Source organism: Schistocerca americana, chromosome 6, assembly GCF_021461395.2.
Source record: "Schistocerca americana isolate TAMUIC-IGC-003095 chromosome 6, iqSchAmer2.1, whole genome shotgun sequence".
Classification (NCBI taxonomy): Eukaryota; Metazoa; Arthropoda; class Insecta; order Orthoptera; family Acrididae; genus Schistocerca; species Schistocerca americana.
Window position 1 is genome coordinate 332,414,190 of NC_060124.1, and position 20,100 is coordinate 332,434,289.

Below are 20,100 nucleotides of genomic sequence, written 5' to 3' on the forward strand. Positions count from 1 at the left end.
CGCTCGATTTTATACTGACCTGCGAGTTTCATTAGCTCATTACTGTGCGTAATATCGACAATGTTCCGATGTTTAAAACTTATCTCAAAAGATTTGATGATGGTCTCTGTCTACATGGGCACGAAAGGCCGATATGTAACTTCTAAGTGTCAGCCCATCTCATATCGGAAACTTCCCTTTATACTAAACATACTGAGATGTGTAAAACAGAGAACACGAATCGATACTGCCATACGGTACCTAGGAGTACGTACATACAGGGTGAACCAGAACTCCCCCGACAAACTTCCAGAGGTGGGAGAACGGACAAAAGTAAGAAAAACATTTCTAGTAAATATGGAATGCATACCTTAAGATCTATGAGCCTCGCTGACCTTCGATAATATGAAACACATCTCTTCGACACCTATATCCACATCTGTACTCTGCAATCCACGTGACGCTTTGTGGCCGGTAACCTTCCGTGTGGGCTAGAATCTCTCTACTTTTATCTCGACGGACCTTTCGCGAGCTATACCTAGGAAAAAGTTGTATAACGGCTGATTCTTCTAGGAATATACGCTCTCGGAACTTTAACCATAGACCATGTCGCTTTGCAGAACTTTCCTGCAGCGTCTCTTACTGGAGTTGGCTGCGCATCTATATGATGCTTTCGCTTTTACTAAATGAACCTGCAACAAAATGCACCGCTCTTCTTTGGATCTTCTCTATTGCCTCTAGAAATCCAGTTTGGCACGAATTCCAGAACTGACGAGCAATATTCGAGTACTCGTCGAACAAGGAATGGTTTTCCCAGTTTCTTTCTTTTGACATACAACACAGTCTCAAGAAAGAAGTGACTGGTAGATAACTGTGTAACTATCCGTGTATTACGTATTACCCTAAAAAGATGTTAGTGGTCAGATGTAGTAATTCAGAGAAGTACTGATACACAGGTTTTTCATGACCCATTGATAATAATTGGCTGACTATATCTAAAAACTAAACTTGGCCCGAAGAGGCCATCAAGGCCCAACGGTACCGACCGGCCGCCGTGTCATCCTCAGCCAACAGGCGTCACTGGATGCGGGATTGGTGGGGCATGTGGTCAGCACAACGCTCTCCCGGCCGTATGTCAGTTTACGAGACCGGAGCCGCTACTTCTCAATCAAGTAGCTCCTCAGTTCGCCTCACAAGCGCTGAGTGCACCCCGCCTGCCAACAGCACTCAGCAGACCAGATGGTCACCCATCCAAGTGTTGGACCACCCCAGTTAACTTCGGTGATCTGACGGGAACCGGTGTTACCACTGCGGCACGGCAGTGGCACTGACTATATCAGTCGCATAAAATATAAATGTGGAAGAGAAGAAGAAGAAAGCACCTGCTGATAATGGCTTAAATATGGTGAAACAACTTGGAAACAGTGGTAGACTGGGCCTCAGAAACTTCAGGGATTGTTTCACTTTTTTATGAGAAGCAATGGAGGAGTTTTTCACGCACGCGGCTGCAAAAGCTGACGTGTGCAAGGCCTTTGTCTAACATCTTTGAACTTTGCTCGCAGTCCGATAAGTGTTCAAAGCAGTGCCGTTATTTATAGCATTCTGTGGGAGCTAAAGTGTACATCATCCACAATGAAATGCAAATCGGACAAGTAAAGTATGATATGATGTACAGTCACGATGTGCAGTCACCAATACTTCTCCAATTACGCAGCTGTTACTGATACGAGAACTGCTACAAACAAGTGATTGTGGTCCAGTGGTAAATAACACTGGAAGTAAGAAAAGCTGTCACCAAGCCGATAATTGGTTTGAAGAGCACAGTCTTTATACTATTGAGAAAAGGAAGAATAGAATACTTACTGCACAACTTCCCATCAGACGGAAGCCTGAGCACAAGCTCGAATAGCGGAAGGATATGAAGGAACTCATTTGTGTCCTTTTGAAAGGAACAATTCCGGCACTTTCCTTGATCGATTTAAGGAAATCACTGAAAACCCACTTAAGAATGACCGGAAGAGGGTTTGAATCTCGTTCCTTCCGAACGCCAATCTAATTTTGGAACAACTGTACCACTTCATTCTATGATCCTATCGGAGTCGACCCAGCACACCGTAGGGGGTTCTACAGTTTAAACCGGAGTCTGAACGACCTGGCCACTTCAGTTTTTTGCAGAAATTTGTAGTCCTACTTAACCTCGTCAGTTCTGGAGATAAAACAAGTAAAGAAAAAATTTACATCCTTTGTTTTATTGTTGTTACACAGAATTATATTCTAAATTACACAGCGTTAATTTTTATTTTTTATATTTTCGAAAATATTTAATGTACATGTACGTGTACTTGAGATCTTAACCAGTAGACTTCAAACTTCATGCTTATCACGAGTTTAATATTGACAATATTGCAAAAAAAAAAAAAAAGGCATGTGATACGTAACTTTGGAAATATTCGTTCCCGACCGAGGTATTTTAATAATCAATGAAAAAAATATTTCAGTAAATTCAGCAGTGATCGAGATATGACGTGATAAGTTTAAAATTATTCTTTCCCGGCCCTAACAAGAACACAGATTTCACATGCTTAGGCAGAGAGAGATTTTACTATACATGGTTTACAAATTTTTTGTGTGAGTTTTTATAGACACTTAATCGATTTATAGACTCTAAATCGATTTTCTATCGCCAAGGATAACGGAGAACTTTGCTGACTGCTAGCAGACAATACTTGTCACGAAAACGTTGCAGCTTTTGACACTAAACGTAAGACGCAAACTAATTTAATTAGATTGTAGCGTTGTAAGAGGCGACATTCTCGTCAACAGCTAGAAAAAAATTAAAATCAAGCGGATGTCGAACCTCTAACCTTTGGATTCGTTTCGTGCATCTAACGTGAAAAGACTTATCTGATAGTAATGTGTTATTGTGAAATAAACCTTTTAGCGCCTCGAAATAGCATGGAATACCACGCAATTCATGTGATATAAAACAATTCTGAAATTGGTCTTCATCTCTGATGTGCCGTCTAATCCATACGAGTAGCGAAAAGCACATTCCGACCGCCCTCTGCGTGAGCCTAATAGAGGAAACCGGTGCGCATTACTGTACGATTTACACCTAAGAGTACACTGAATAGAGCCTACAAAGTATATTCCCGTAAGCCTAACCAACTAATGCAAACCGTTGCTGCTCACTGGAAACAGAATCACGCTTAAGTAAATTTTTTGATATTCAAACTAACCTGGTCAGTTTCGAAACGCACACATAAACATACTAATTAATTAATAGTTCTAAGTCTTTAATTGGAGTATATTTTCAGTATTTGAATGCTATCGGATCGTAGAGGACAAGTTGGCATTTTAGTAAGACATTTAATCGAAATCGTAAACTGTATTAATTGCAACGACCATCCTAAAGTATTTTTTTTTCAACCCGGAATGTAAGCCTTCTAGCACTCGCGCATAGCAGCCAGATTTTCTGATCTGTTACGAGTGCCATTTCTTCTCCTCTTGCTCCGATTCCGGAGAAGCGAAGCTACAGGATCAACCGCATAGCTCATTCACAAAAAAGTATGTAAGTTTTTAGAAGCCAGATGTCGGAACAGTTCGAGAACAGAAAGACGACGACATCCGCGCTGGAGAACGCTGAAACGACAAAAACTCTCCACCGCTGATGACCTTGTGCCAGCGACGCAAACATCAGAATTTTCCACGCGAGTTTCTCCATTCGCCTGTATCAATAATTAACTCAGTGCGGTTCTCACCGCTTCAGAACAGTGACAGGCGTGTCAGCGATCCACCTCTGATAGCCTCATGCAGATTAAGAGCTGTTCACAAGCATTTCATGCACACCCATAGACAGCTTATCAAACTCTCTTAATCATTCACGACAGACAGGGGGTTCTTGCTTTCAAGTTATCACGGTTGTCTTACGCGAAAATAATAGCAGAGAAAAAAAAAACATTAAAACGTAGAGACGGACACTTTTGGAAAAGTTTGTGGAAAATCTCGAATATAGGACAGACCGAAGGGTGGCAAATTGCTGGCAACAGTAACTATAGTAAAACGCCAAGGAGTAAAAATCCGGATCGACCTTAAGGGGAGTGAACGCATGAAACGAACAGTAGGAAAGGACAGCTGCAAGACTGAAATTCATAGGAAGAATCATACGGAACTGTAATACATCCACAACAAGAGGTGGTTTACAAGCCGCTTGTTCGGCCGACTCTTGAGTATTGTTCATCAGTCAGGGCCCTTTATCCGGTTGGATTAATAGAAGTGATAGAGAAGATCCAACGGAGATAGGCGCGTTTCGTCACGAGATCGTTTAGTAGGCACGAAAGAGTTACAGTGAAAATAATCGAAATCCAGTAGCAGATGCTACAAAAGAGGCGCTATGTTTCACGGAGAGGTTAACTATTGAAATTCCGAGAGTACTTTTCCGGGATGTGTTGGACAACATACTACTTCCTCCCACATACATCTCGCGAAAGAGCCAAAACGACGAAAGTTGAGGAATTAGAACTAATACAGCGATTTACCGACAATCATTAGCGAATGGAAGAGGGAAGGCGGGATCAGGTAGTGGCACCAGAAGTTCCCTCCGCCGCAGACCGCCAGGTGGCTTGCGGAATATATGTGTAGATGTATATGGGCAAAAACCTATTTCCGATACTCCAACCAGGAAGATTTTTTTTGCATTCGAGGTTAACAAGCACAAATGTAAATAGCCTTCGGGCAGAAGGGTGTTTCTATTAAATTGTGTACATTTGAATTATACCAGTCTGTCCAAAGGAGAGTCACGTGTTACCTAACTCTTCTCGGAACGTACGCTCTGTGAATTTTAACAGTGAACTTGTCCAGAAAATGTGAAATACGTCTCTTCTGTAGCGTCTGCCAGTGGAGACTGATGAGCATCTCAGTAACGATCTTGCGCCTACTAAACGAGTCCCTAACGAAATTTGCCGTTCTTCTTTGGATTTGCTCTACATATTTCCTACTGCTTCTACCTGGAAACAGCCCGCATGCTGGCTAGCGATACTTACGAATAGGTAAAACGAATTTTACGCAAGCCAGTTGTTTCTTGGATGAATTACATTGCTTCAAGATACGTACTGTAAATCACAGCCTGGCGTCTGCTTCTCCTACATGCTGTACATGACTATTTCACTCTAAGTCACGTCCGATAACTGCTACGTATTTTACTTTTCGTATTGTTTTCTGTGATTTATCGTCAATAATGTAATGGGACAATAATAGGTCTTCCCGATTTCTTGTGCGCAAAACATTGCTCTTTTTTTACGCTGCGAGTCAAGTACCATTCCCAGCACCTATCGTCGATCCTCTGCAGATTTTCCAGCATTTCGTTGCAGTTTTATGACGTTGCAACTTCTTCTACACCTATTATGCCGCGTTTTCACTATTAGATACACTGATGCACAAGGCAGGTCTTGTACATAATTTATTCTTTGTAGTAATTACGAGCCTGTAATAGACAGGATGACCTAGAAACGTTGCGACAAACTTCGAGGGGTTGTAGAAGGTGTCTCGAGGAACAAATCCAGAATAGGAACCCGTGTCTGGAAACTTCATCCAACGGCGCTACGGAGCGTCGAAGTTATGGGCGCTGGTGGCTACTGCCAGGCCACCCCTCCCGCAGCAAACGTGATTTTGTACGCTGACCGTAGGCGGAACGTTTCGCATTGTTGCTTGCTATTCAGTGATCGCCGCTGATTGCCACGATCGTCGGTGGCGAAGACGGAGCTAGCTGCTGCTTAGAAAGGCTCATATGAAGGTGATGCTCTTCTGCGTCGGTGGATGACGGTTTCGGACGAGGGTTTCCATCCGCAGGTTATTTTTCTTCCGGAACCCTGTACAAACTCCGATGTGCTTCAGTACTCAGGTCAAAAATAAACTACAGATGGATCCTTTTTCCGAAACAGTCATACACTAAGGTAACGAGGCTAGGCTACGCAGCAACTTCTCCCTCACTGAACAAGAAAACACTGCGAGACGTTCCGACTAGGGTCCGTCAGCGTACAAAGTCACATTTGTTGCTGAAGGGGTGGCCTAATGGCAGACGCCAGAGCCAATAACTTTGGCGCTCTGCAGTGTCGTTAGATGACGTTTCCAGGCACGGCTTCCTACCCTCGATTTGTTCCCCAGGGCACCCTCTACAGCACATCGAAGTTTGTCGCAATGTTTCTGGGATACCTATGTATGTTGTTATCCGTTCCATATTTAACTGGCGGTTGAAGTGATGTCTTTCGGAAATGGTGGCAGCTACGAGCTGGTCAGTTTACAGGCTCTCTAGTCAGCCAGAGAAGGGGCGGTACCTGGCGGTAAAAGCATTGAAGTAGCTGCCGCTGCAGCTCCAGAGCGCAACGAAGCCTGACCAGTATCTGTACAACCGTACGTATAAGTGCCCGGCCGCGAGTTTCTGTCTGTGAAGGCTAATCTGAGGAAATACTGTGGATATTTTGATATAAACTTGGATTTCCCAGGACCGTTGGGTTGCAAGAATCGATATCTATAACAGGCAAAAATCGCCGAGATTCTCGATTCCCAGTATGAATTATATATATATATATATATAATTTTTTTTTGCCGCGCGGTCTGAGGCGTTTTGTCGGAGGTTCGAGTCCTCCCTCGGGCATGTGTGTGTGTGTCGTCCTTAGCCTAAGTCAGTTTACGTTAGATTAAGTAGTATGTAAGGTTAGGGACCGATGACCTCAGCAGTTTGGTCCCATAAGACCTTACCACAAATTTACAAATTTCCTACTCCCACTTGGCCAACTTCTTTGTTTCTAGGCTCTTGGTCATCTGGAGCTCCCATTTGTGTCACTTCCATTTCTGGTCGAGCTCTGCATCTAGCATAAATTTGGACGACATTCGCGATATTATGTAGGCATGGTCCCCTCCCCTTGTAAGACGTGTTGCCACACACACAATTCCTGCAGCATATTCGCTAGAGGTTCTGCTCTGAGACTGTGCAGGACGCGGCACTTATCAGCGGCAGACAGGCCGGAGGAAGGTCCGGATCAAACTCCGCGACTGCGCAGTTATCGCCTTCTTTCGGCCACAGAGCGCGCCGGAGCGCCTGCCTGCGCGCTCTTGCAAAAGCCGCCGGCGCATCTTCTGATGGCGCAAGTTTGCACTCTTCGGTCCGGGTCACAACCCCCGCAATCACTGCCAATAATGAAGAATTTGTCCGAAGTGGATTATGCTGTGCTCGAAGATCGTACAGAGCGACTACTAAGCTCCGCACTAACCAAGCTGCTAGACTGAAATTCGAGTTATTTTACACTATTACGCGCCCCACAGAGGGAGACCAAGAGATGAATACACTAAACAGATTCAGAAGGATGTAGGTTGCAGTAGGTACTGAGAGATGAAGAGGCTTGCACAGGATAGAGTAGCATGGATAGCTGCATCAAACCAGTCTCAGGACTGAAGACCACAACAACATGCAGACATCAGCACATGCGGTAAAAACAGGCATCGTTCACAACATAAAACAATGAAAGCGAAGCATCATACAAGTCTTCTCTCATTTGTGGCTCCGTTTAAGGTTGTTTTCAGTGAACCTGTAGTCCCTACGCCTTTTGAAATAATTTCTCTCTCGCAGATGTCTGCTCTTAATTTAATGTGGATAACGCCGCAGGCAGAATCGCTTCAAAATAACGGAAATATCGGCAACGCCATTAGATGTGCGCGTAAAACTATTGCGAATGTGTGTGTGTGTGTGTGTGTGCGTGTCTGCTAGCATTATCATAAAGCTCTCGAGTACGCCACGTGTCCTACTGTTCCGACTGCCTGAAAGGTCATGGGCCAGACTGATTGTATTGTCATAAAAATTTACGATTTTATTACTAACATTCTAACCTACCAATGGCAGAAAATATGTAGCTACGTTCCAAAGGGCTTGTTTCGGTGTGATAAAGTCTATCTATTAAGTGATGCTTAACAATATTACACGTGTAATTCGACGAGTTTAGAACAAAGAATATTATTGTAAATCTGGTGTATTCCTACTTTAGAAAATTGTAAGCACCTAAAGCCTAAATGGTGAAGAGAGGAGGGAACTGAGGGATAATGTCTGAATTGAGTACCGTAAATGGCCACAAAGGGCATTTGACACGAACTGCGTCCTCCCTAATTGCCACGCTCGTCCTGACTTTTCGCTTCGCCTGCAGGGCTGCCAACGTGCCGCTGTCTCGTGTCAGCGCGCAAATGCATAGTCATATAGCTTAGCGTGTGTACGCGGAAGAGCTGCAGGCTAAGAACGGTGTCATCGTATTCTCTTAACTTTCGCTGCGTCTGGTCATCAAGCTGTCTGTTTATCTATTCCTTCGCAAATATATTTCCACTATGATACACCGGACTGATTTTTGCGTCTCAATTGTTTTTGTACCTCGTGTTTTCCACAGATGTTGGAGTACTGCCAAAAACGTATGCATTGCAAGGCGATTGTCTGGCCCAAATGCCAAAGTCCTGTTGGTTTCCTTGAGAAAAACTGCCAATCTGTTAATAAAGGAACGCATCCCAAATATGAGTCTATTTCTTTTTATATTATTATCAGAGTAGGTGAAGATGGTTGTGCGAGAAGCGCAATAAATGAAGACCATCCATGCGAAGTAGACAAGAAACTTTTATGGGACTGCTGCTCCACTTCCCCGCCCTTGCTCAGTTCGAAGATCTGTATAAATATAACCATTCAAGGTATTACGAAACCTTTTATAAATAAAACGAGGCTATAGAAAATGGTTGTTCTGGAAAGTGCACGAAACTCACAAAAGCACATAAACACGTTCGACGCGTCTTTTGTACACTGCCCCCCTGTCATAGAACGTGATATATATAGTTTTCTTACACGTGCGCCGCTCGGATAAGAAAAGAACTTCCCCTTTCCAAAGTAGCCATACCGGCATTTGCCTTGCGCAGTTTAGGGAAAGCGTGAAAAATAAAAACCTAGATTGCCTGATGAGGAATCGAGCCCCGCTACTCCTGACTGTCTTAGCCAAAGCGCCCCCTTACTCCATATGGCTTTATAGTTTCATGGAAAGGAAAGCTATTATTATTCATCAATGGATCAATATGGGATTATACAGTATCTAATCAAAAGTAGCCCGATACCTCTATGTAATGCGGAATTGACCGCTAGGGTCACGAGAGGCGGACCCGTCAGTATAAAAGAAGGTGGGGAGCACTGCGTTGTCTCTACAGAAGCAGTACAGCAGAAGCTGTCCGCAGGAGAGTTCTGTATCTTCGACCGTGGACTGGTCACCTGAGTAACGAATCTATCAAGGATATTTCAACCCTCCCAAAGCTGCACAAGTCGGCTGTTGGTGATGTTGCTGTGAAGTGGAAACTCAAAGGAACAACAGCAGCGAAATCAAGATCAGGCAGACCTCGCGAACTGACGGACAGGGACCGTCGAACACAGCGGAAGCAATCACCCATGGTATTACCAGTATTGCTGCTAGCATAAGGACTGGTCTTAGGTAGTTAAGGAGAATGAAGTACAATGGTTGAGCACTCCTCAAAGCCATGTGTTTCTGCAGTCACTACTAAGCAACGGTTGAGATGATGTGAAGAGCCGGCCGCTGTGACAGAGCGGTTCTAGGCGCTTCAGTCCGTAACCGCGCTGCTGTTACGGTGGCAGGTTCGAATCCTGCCTCGGGCATGGATAAGTGTGATGTCCTTAGGTTAGTTAGGTTTAAGTAGTTCTAAGTCTAGGGGACTGATAAACTCAGATGTTAAGTCCCATTGTGCTCAGAGCCATATGAACCATTTTATATATACGAAGAGCGACGCCATTGGACAGTCGACGACTGGAAACGTGTGGTTTGGCGATGATCTACGCTATACCCTGTGGCAGTCCAATGGAAGGGTTACGGTTTGGCGAATTTCTGGAAAACGTTACTTGCCATCATGTGTAGCGCCATCTGTGAAGTGCGGAGGAGTTGGTCTTACGGTGTGGGTGTGTTTTTCATCGTTACCGTGCGGTCCCCTTATTGCGCTTAAGAAAACGATAAATGTGAGGAAAACTATCACATTTTACTGCCATGTGTACTGCATACAGTAGAGGAACTATTCGTAGACGATGATTGTTGGTATCAGCATGACAGTACATCTTGTCATAAAGGAGCATCTGTGAGGACAATAACACTCTTGAAATGGACTGGGTGCCCAAAGTCGCGACTCGAAGGCAATGGAACACCTTTGGGTTGAGTTGCAAGACCCACTTAGATCCAGAGGCTCCTGAGGAAGAAAGGGCTGTCATTCCTCTACAGACATTCAGACACCTCATTGTAAGTGTCCTCAACAGAGTTAAAGCCGTCAAACAGACAAAGTGTGGCCACCCCCATATTAATGTGCACTAACAGGACTCCGGACGCTTCTGATTAGGCGTCCCACTCTCTGTCGCGTGGCGGCTCGCCGCCGCCAGGTGTAAGTATTTTTAGTCGACGCCATTTAGGCGACTTGCGCGTCGGTGATGACGAAATGATGATGAGCACAACACCACACCCAGTCCCCGTGCGCAGAAAACCTCAGAATCGGGGATTCGAATCCAGCCCCCTCGCTTGGGCATGCAGTCACGTTGACCCCGTAGCTACCAGGGCGGACTTTTGATCAGATAATGTATCTTCGGAGAGTCACACAGCCAATTTAAGCATGACTGCTTTGAGAAAAATGAAGATCAAATAACATGTCTCTCCTAGCTTCTTCAATCGCCAGATTTGAAGGTTATTTAACAAGTGCTATCTGTATCTAAGAGAGAGGGTGGATGTTTCTATCATTTAATCCCAACCTCTGCAGCGGCGGTCTGTTGTTTTCTGTCTGCCACTTGGTGAGCTGCAGAGTTCCGCCTAAGAATAGTAATGTTGTTAACTCTGACTAGCACACAAATTTAACTGCTCATTCCAGACGATACTGCACTGAGCTTACAAAAATCATGCAGTATTAACGTAGATACGTGCGCTATATGTCCAGAAGCCTCAGACTTTTCTTTCGCGATGCCACACTGGTAGTCCAGCACGTACCTCACTCTTCACTGCGATAGCGGGGTCAATCTATCTTGTAACCGCTAAAAATTTCGCAGGGCACTTTCAAGAGAATGGATCGATTGCTAACCCCTCTTACGTAATCAGGAGAGTTTGGATGCATTTGGTCGTATTCTGTATTTATATTAACTGTGCCGAGTACCTTCTTGGGTGCGTCTTTTCGGCTTTATCGGGAAGTAATCGATGCAGCAAGCCGCTAGTGGGATTGGAGGGTAGGCCTACACAGTCGCTCAATCCCCTGCCTATTCCTGAGGGTATTTTCGTTCTGTCGTTACAACTACAAGAAAATGCGTGTTTTTTCCCACCATACCTTTTTCGCTTTTTGGGGTTAAAGCACCCAGTGGTCTGTAATTAAAGATATTTACAATCTGATTTGTTTTTAAGATGGAAAAACAATTCTTTAACAATGTCTCGGTTTTTACTTACGGCGATTTGTGCTTGGTTTCTCGCCTACACTTAGGCCACTGATGGTGCTGCACATCAGTACAGCGAATCGCGTCTGGTGAAAAAAACACGTATTTTCTTGTAGTCCACCCACGGAGGAAGAAACTTAACAAAACCTCGTTCAAACTATTCTTATATAGAAATTCTTCCGGTCCATATGTGGCATACAGCAAACCAGTGCTTAACAGTATTGGTTAAAAACAGTCTTGGCTGCAATTTTAGTTTTTTATTTTTCAACGACGCGTTTCGCCTTATTTAGGCATGTTCAGGTTATCTTAATTTGGTATTTCTTAGAAGAATCCAGTAGTCAGTGTAGCCAAAGGGCACCATCGAATACATCAGGCCAACATCGCCTTCGTTAAACTCAGTAAAAACTTTTCTAGATGGACGCGAGTGATACCAGGGGCGTTACTAGACCCCGTCTTATTCTGTTACTCGCTCCTGTGAACGTGAACGCGTTATGCAGATCCTGGTATCACTCGCGTCCATCTAGAAAAGTTTTTACTGAGTTTAACGAAGGCGATGTTGGCCTGATGTATTCGATGGTGCCCTTTGGCTACACTGACTACTGGATTCTTCTAAGAAATACCAAATTAAGATAACCTGAACATGCCTAAATAAGGCGAAACGCGTCGTTGAAAAATAAAAAACTAAAATTGCAGCCAAGACTGTTTTTAACCAATATTCTTAAATACTGCTCGCCCGTCTGGGATCCGTACCACATAGGATCGATAGAGGAAGGTAACAGAGAAGATCTAAAGAGCAGCGCGTTTTGTTCCAGGTTCATTTACTGGGAGACGCTCACGAGACTCCAGTGGTAGATGCTGCAAGACAGGCGCACTGCATCACGGTTTGTTTTACTGTTAACAGTGGCGAGAGCGTAGCTTCCTTGAAGAGACAACAAATACATTGTTTCCTCCTACGCGTATTTCACTAAAAGATTAAAAAGATTCGAGGTCACACAGAGGCTTACCAGTGTTCATTCTTCCCTCAAACCATTCGCGACTGGAACAAAAATGGGGGAAGTGGCAGTGTTACACAAAGTACCCCGCGCCGCACATCGTAATGTGGTTTGTGGGGTATAGACGTAATGGTATAGTATTAACCACAAGTAGGCCGCAAAAAAGACTCCATATCACGCTTTAGCCCTACTATCGACGGAAATGCCACAGTGGTGTTCTTTTCCCAACCATCAGGTCCGCCTTATTGAAAAACAACGTTTTAGTTTCTTCTCACCCAAACATGTTTCGCCACCACAATCACGTCGTCAAATTTAGTTAATATTAAAGATACTCACCACTCCTTTCATCTTTCTTCGTTTGCATATCATGCAAAGTCTCTTACCTTTTGCATTATTTTGTGGGAAGGTAGACATATTAAAGAGTTAAGTGTGGATTAGCTTTCGGGGCCAAGTGCGGTTCATATCCACCACATGCTGTCCACATTTTAGTTTTCAGCTGTTTCCTTAGTTTAGCATAAATGTGCTCCAAATGGCACTACTGTCATCGTGAAAGCAATGATATTTCATTCTTAGTGATACCCACTCCTTTTTAAATCCTGTTTCTGTGTCAAGATGTCATTCATTTACGAAGTAATCAAATACTCTTGAATTTGATCAATTCCAGTTACTAGGATCCCAATATTTAAATCGCAGACCACATACCTCCCATACATAATTCTGCAAACATGCAACAGTAAAATGCCTGTTATAGCTAAGAATTTGGCGACACGCTTACAATGGGCAGCAGGACGCAAAAATGGATCCACTAGGTCAAGTACCAAAGTCCGATGGGCAAGCTCTAACTTGGTGACGCTTCATTCTCTGCGGTGTCCATTGTTTGTCCTTCTGGTGCAAGGTTGTCATATTTTATCAGCGTATCGGGTCGCAGAGATAGATCTCTTCCGTGACTCAATTAACGTCACCACCCACGTTCCACTCGCCACAGGTAAGTTACTTCGCAGCTATAGCTGTTGCCATTTACTTCTTTTTCTTTGTCATTAAATATATAGTATAACATCCAGCAGTCCTTGTATCTGCATTCTTATAACAGCGAAAAGAAAAATTCCGTCCATCCCAAAGGGCTATTTGCCTATGAACTGAATAGCATATAATTAAGAGGTTGTGGCCTGACATAATGTTAACCAACGCAGAAGGTAATTTTGTGGACCATACAAAAGACAAAACTAATTTGGTGTTAACCTCTCACAAAAGTCATATTTAAAGAGTAAAAAATTCAAAAGTTTCAAGCGAGTTCTAATTTCTTCGAAACGCCACTTTTTAACTCTCCTGCGCGCAACAATCAAAATATGAAGGCGCACATCGTGATCTTCAACACAAACCAAAGTCCTTGGCTGATCGTCTCCTTTCGTTCTAGCGCTATAACAAATCATGGCCAGACGATAGGTTATTCTCGTGGTCATTCCACATGTGATCGCTGTATATCTTCGTTTGCACCTTCGACAATAGAACCACGAACTGTCTCTCGTTGCGAGAAGTATGATTCCTTATCGCTTATCTACTCTTAATACCTACTGAACGTGTCTCACCCCCTTAAAAACCAGACATTTCTCACCAACACAGCTATCGTAGGTGAATTTCCTTGAATAAAGTTACTGCACTCATATTCTGGTATACCTTGGGATTTAAAATTTCGTGAAGAGCCTAAACCAGATTACTGGGTTGGGTTTTTAAGTGTTAGCGGCAGCGAGAACATAAATAGAAACCGCTACAGCTAATATGAATTCGAAACAATTTAGGCAGTGAACTTCATGGTATGCATCTATTGTAGTTAACAACTGAATAATATAAAGGAAAACACATTCGCCTACAGTTTTCCATGTTTTTCACTAGGAAGCACAATACGTCTCGAATACTGAAGACACATCTTCTGGTGCTTAATACATCCCGTCATTATTTGTACATGTCACACAACAAAATGTTGACATGGAAAGAAAAACCAGAGTCTTTTTACCATGTAAATTATCTGTATTTCTAGTCTGTACACGCGCGTGACTAAAGGAGGATGTTGTTGTTTATGTTTTACGAGTCTACATCCATCATGGCGCCAACAATAGCCACCATGGATAAAACAACTGAAGAAAGTTGGGTGACTATTTATAACCGTAAGTGTTGGTGGTGAGATACGCAGTTCTACGGATTCAAGATAGAGGAATCAAGCAAGATACTCACTCTTTTTACGGCCTTCGCGGACGGTGTAGCTGAGGTCCGTAAAGCCAATGTCGACGGGAGGCCGCTTGGGAAGATGCGTCAGCGTCTTGGGCTGGCTCGGCACGATGGTCACCTTCACTGACGACTTGCGCCTGTTGTTAAAACCAGCAGAAGACGCGGGCGCGCCATTAGCTTCGAGCAACTCTACTCCGGCGGAAGGCATGGCGGCGGCTGCAGCTGGACGTAGCGCGCGGCGGAGTCCTGCTTTTGCTTTCAGCTAGCTACAGCTACGTCGCGGCGCGGCACAATCTGCGCTACGTCCTCTCTCCTCAACCGCCGTCCCTCGACTGACGTCGCTCCCGCTGCTGCTGCTGCGCCTGCGCGCCGCGTGCACATTACCTTGGCAACTAAGCGCAGTGCATGGCGCGGCCGCTTGGCGGCGCTGCGTTCGCGACCCCGTTCAGGCTATCAGTAGCTGCGTGTCAGCTGTTGTTATTGCGCTGAGAGAGGGACTCAGTGGAGGAACAACTGACAAGATGAAATAATAGGAGTGACTCAAAAACGTCGACAGGACAGGTAATTTCTCGGAAATTGTGAGATGTGGCACTGGCAATAAAATTATAGGAGGTGTAAAGTGAACAAATTAGCAACTCAAATGAAGAGCGCCATTAAATTCTTCATTTTGTGGCCATGGTATTCATAGTTGCTATATAATTACTTACAGTATTCCAAATCCGTCTTTTTGACTACTAAAAAGGCGAGAAAACATTACACAACTAATGTTTATATATGTAAACAAACATTACTGTTGGAATATTTCGTCATGCTATACTTCAAGAAGCGCACAGTAGTGTAAGCCAAAGTGAAATTGGGCCAAATACGTATCTTCCGGGCGCTGTAATACTTGGAAGATTTTAGAAGAAATCATACAAAAATACAATGAGGTGACAGAAGTCATGGGATAGCGATATGCACATATACAAATAGCGGTAGTATCGCATACACAAGGTATAAAAGGGCACTGCATTGATGGAGCTGTCATTTCTACTCAGGTGATTCTTGTGAAAAAGTTTCCGACGTGATAATGGCCACACGACGGGGATTAACAGACTGCGAACGCGAAATGATAGCTGGAGCTGGACGCATGGGACATTCCATTTCGGAAACCGTTAGGGTATTGAATATTCCGAGATCCAAAGTGTCAAGAGTCTGCCCAGTATACTATATTTCAGGCGTTACCTCTGACCACGAATAACGGCCTTCACTTAACGACAGAGAGCAGTGGCGTTTGCGTAGAGTTGTCGGTCCCAACAGACAAACAACACTACGTGAAATAACCGCAGAAATCAATGTGGGAGCTACGTCGAACGTATCCGTTAGGACAGTGTGGTGGAATATGGCGTCAATGGTCTACGGCATCGGACGACTGACGCGAGTGTCTTTGCTTATCAGCACGACATTGCCTGAATCACCTCTCTTGGACTCGTAACCATATCGATCGTACACCAGACGACCAGCTGGTAAGAGCTAATGATGGGTTCGAGTGCGACCCATGCACCACGAGGCCATGGACATAAGCTTTCAACAAGGCACTGTGCAGGCTGGTGGTGGCTCCATAAAGGTGTGGACTGTGTTCACATGGAATGGGGTGGGTCCTCTGGTCCAGCTGAACCGATCATTGACTGTAAATGGATATGTTCGGCTACTTGGAGACCACCTGCAGCCATTCGTGGACTTCACGTCCCCAAACATGTCACTGGGCCATAATTTTCGCCACTGGTTTTAAGAACATTCTAGACAATTCGAGCGAATGATTTGGTCACCCAGATCGCCCGACATGAATCCCACCGAACATTTAAGATGCGTAACCGAGAGGTCAGTTCGTGTACAAAACTCTGCATCGGAACAGTTCCGCAATTATGGTCGGCTATAGAGGCAGCATGGCTTAATATTTCTGCAGGAGACTTCCAATGACTAATTGAGACCATTCCACGTCGAGTTGTTGTATTTCACCGCGTCAAAGGAAATCCGTCACGATATCAGGAGATATCCCATGATTTTCGTCACTTGAGCGTACAACTACTGACGATGCGTCTAACACGTAAACTAAAAGCATACAGTAAAAGAAATGCCTATTTTTTAGTACTTGGAAAGACGGACTGAAATGCCTTAAGTAACAAATGAAGCGGTATTCATAAGAGTTAAAGGAAGATCGAGGTTGTTATGATTCAAAAGAGGAAAGCTCACTGGATTCGAAGACGTTTGAGGAGAGACTCAAGGTAGTGGAAGAAGAAGACGAAGAATATTTTTAGAAGATAACTTTAAGAGAAAGAAGATAGGACTACGTAATAGGGAGAGAAGCAAAAGAAGGTAAAAATGGAGAACAAAATTCACAAACTACGTTCCTGGACTCCACATTATCCGCTGCACTTTCTAAACCTACCTTAAAAGTTCAAATACAGTGAATTACATAAAATGTTATGAGCTGAGGCACCATTCTCAAAACGTAAAGGAAAACATTCTTTGTCTTACATCACACACTTCATATACAACCACTAAAAATTCAGCCACAGGTGAAACAATACAGAAACTTAAACCATATATTTTGAACTGGTGATCTGACTTGTAAATAACTTAATATTTTCTGAGATGCATGCCTTGCAGCCAACAAATATTTCTTCACTAATATCACCTTCACAAACATCAAACAGCTTCATCACCGATTTATCTGCAGGGTGACAATTATTGAACTATATGAAAATAAAAACTAAATTAGTTGCAAACTACGGGGTGCACACACTTTATTCAACTTGCAAACGTTACACAGATATTCGGATTTAGGTTATGACATGTTCGATGTGCGTGCCATCCATGGTGATGACGTGGCGCAGACGAATAGCGAAATTCTGCATGACCCGCTGAAGTGTCGGAACATCTACGCTGTCGATGACCTCGTGAATGGCCGCTTTCAGCTCAGCAATGGTTTTGGGTTTATTGCAGTACACCCTGTCTTTAATATAGCCCCAGTAAAAGGAGTCACATGTGTTCAGATCCGGAGAATGTGGCAGGCGATTGAAGCCCATGCTGGTGGCCTCTGGGTACCCAAAGTGCTCCTCCAGGACATCAAACACTCTCCTGCTTCGAGCTCCGTCTTGCATGTACTACATATTGCCGAAATTAGAGTCACTTTATATAATAGGGATGAAATCATCTTCCAAAACTCCACGTATCGTTCGGCAGTCAGGAATATCGCACTGATTATTCCGTGACTGGACATTGCACACCACTCAGTCGCCCGCTAAGGATGAAGAGACTTCTCGATCGCGAAATGCGGATTCTTAGTCCCCCAAATATGCCAACTTTGCTTATAGACAAACCCATCCAAATGAAAGTGGGCTTCGTCGCTAAACCAAACCATACCGCGCATACTAATTCTCGTCATGCCCCACGGCCAATCGTGCAGTTTGAACGTTCTGACGCAAATCGTTCAGAAAATAAATAATTGTCGCCTTGTATCAGCACTTGGACATGTTTCAGGAGAAACCCATTACCAACAGTCACACACGAAACTGTGCAGAATTAAAAGCGTTTACGTACTGACACCCCCTCAATGAACGGAGGAAATGAGAAATATCACTAACTCCTATTACCAATGAAGTGATACTTCCGACTTACACCTCATACTGATGAGAGTGTCAGCGTCATGGGCGGCCAACGCACGCGGTAACCGAATGACTCTTGTCCTTGGATTGAGAAATTAACACTGAAGGGGAACCAATCTCACTGAAGATTAACAGCGGGAGGCTGCACAAAGCAAGGAGAAACCACATCATTAAAAATCCTTAAGGATAACTCAAGACAGAATGTAAATCAGAATCTATATTCCTTACAATGATAAGTGACTCTGTCCTCAGTAAGGAGACAGCACACAGAGGAATGGTACCATATGGCACAGGGTGTACCATCCAGGTATAATTAGCTGCTTCATCTGCAGTCGCATTTCCCCAAAATCCCACACACCCTGGCAACCAGTAAAATGACATCACCCTGTCTTGCCACTATAGCTGGAGAAGGACTTGGACGATGTTTCCTTAGTGTCTGCTGGCTAGAAGCGCTATATAGATTGAAGGGAACATAGATGGCTAAGCAGAGGTGGAATTTCGTAATCTGCCTACATTTAATCTGCTAGTCTTCTCTGACAATCAAATACACCTCTGAATCGTAAACTGTGAACTCATTTGGTAAGTGAATCTTGACACAGTTTGAGGGAATACCACAGAGCAGCTGATGGAGTAATCCTGGTTAGGTTGATTTACCCACAGTGTCTCATTCAGTGATATGACAGGAACGATACTTTGAAGCAAAAACATTGATAAACATGGGGTCTAAAATGCATACCTTAAGAGCTATGAGCACTTGCTCAATAGAAGAGATACGTTTCACAGTAGCGAAAATGCACAAGTACTCATGGTTCTTAAGGTTTGCACTTTACAGCCCATGTTTACTGGACATTTTCTTTTGTTTTGTTCCGTCGGTAATCCTGGAATTCAGTATGGTGTTCGACCATCCTTAGCCTTGATGACAGCTTCCATTCGCGAAGGCATACGTTCAGTCAGGTACTGGGAGGTTTCTTGGGAACTGATAGCCCATTCTTCACGGAGTGCTGCACTGAGGAGAGGTATCGATGTCGGTCGGTGAGGCCTGGCACCAAGTCGGCGTTCCAAAACAGGATTCAGGTCAGGACTCTGTGAAGGTCAGTCCATTACAGGGATGTTATTGTCATGTAACCACTCCACCACAGGCCGTGCATTATGAACAGGTGCTCGATCGAATTGAAAGATGTAATCGCCATCCCTGAATTGTTCTTCAACAGTGGGAAGCAAGAAGGTGCTTAAAACATCAATGTAGACCTGTGCTGTGATACGGCCACGGAAAACAACAAGGGGTGCAAACCCCTCCACGAAAAATGCAAACACACCGTAACACCACCGCCTCCGAATTTTGCTGTTGGCACTACACACGCTGGCATCGAATCGGCACATTGTGTACCGTGATTCGTCACTCCCCACAAAGTTTTCCCACTGTTCAATCGTCCAGTGCTTACGCTCCTTACACCAAGCGAGGCGTCGTCTGGCATTTACCGACGTGATGTGTGGCTTATGAGCAGCCACTCGACCACGAAATCCAAGTTTTCTCACCTCCCGCCTAACGGTCATAGTACTTGCACTGGATCCTGATGCAGCTTGGAATTCCTGTGTGATGGTCTAGATATATGTCTGCCTGTTACACATTACGACCCTCTTCAACTGTCGGCAGTCTCTGTCAGTCAACAGACGAGGTCGGCCTGTACGCTTTTGTGCTGTACGTGTCCCTTCACGTTTCCACTTCACTATCACATCGGAAACAGTGGACCTAGGGATGTTTAGTAGTGTGAAAATCTCGCGT

The 20,100-nt window shown here is 44.2% G+C and overlaps 1 protein-coding gene across 2 annotated transcripts in view; it reads right to left on the minus strand.

The window, feature by feature from the left end:
- LOC124619256 (ATP-binding cassette subfamily G member 4-like) overlaps nt 1–20,100 on the minus strand; it is a 333,746-nt gene that overhangs the window by 144,677 nt on the left and 168,969 nt on the right. The window contains exon 2 of one of the 2 annotated variants that reach the window (XM_047145521.1): nt 14,677–14,807. In XM_047145521.1, the coding sequence (XP_047001477.1) occupies nt 14,677–14,807 (131 nt within the window). Of the gene's footprint in view, nt 1–14,676; nt 15,018–20,100 lie in introns of those variants that run through there. The other variant, XM_047145520.1, reaches the window with a different exon arrangement.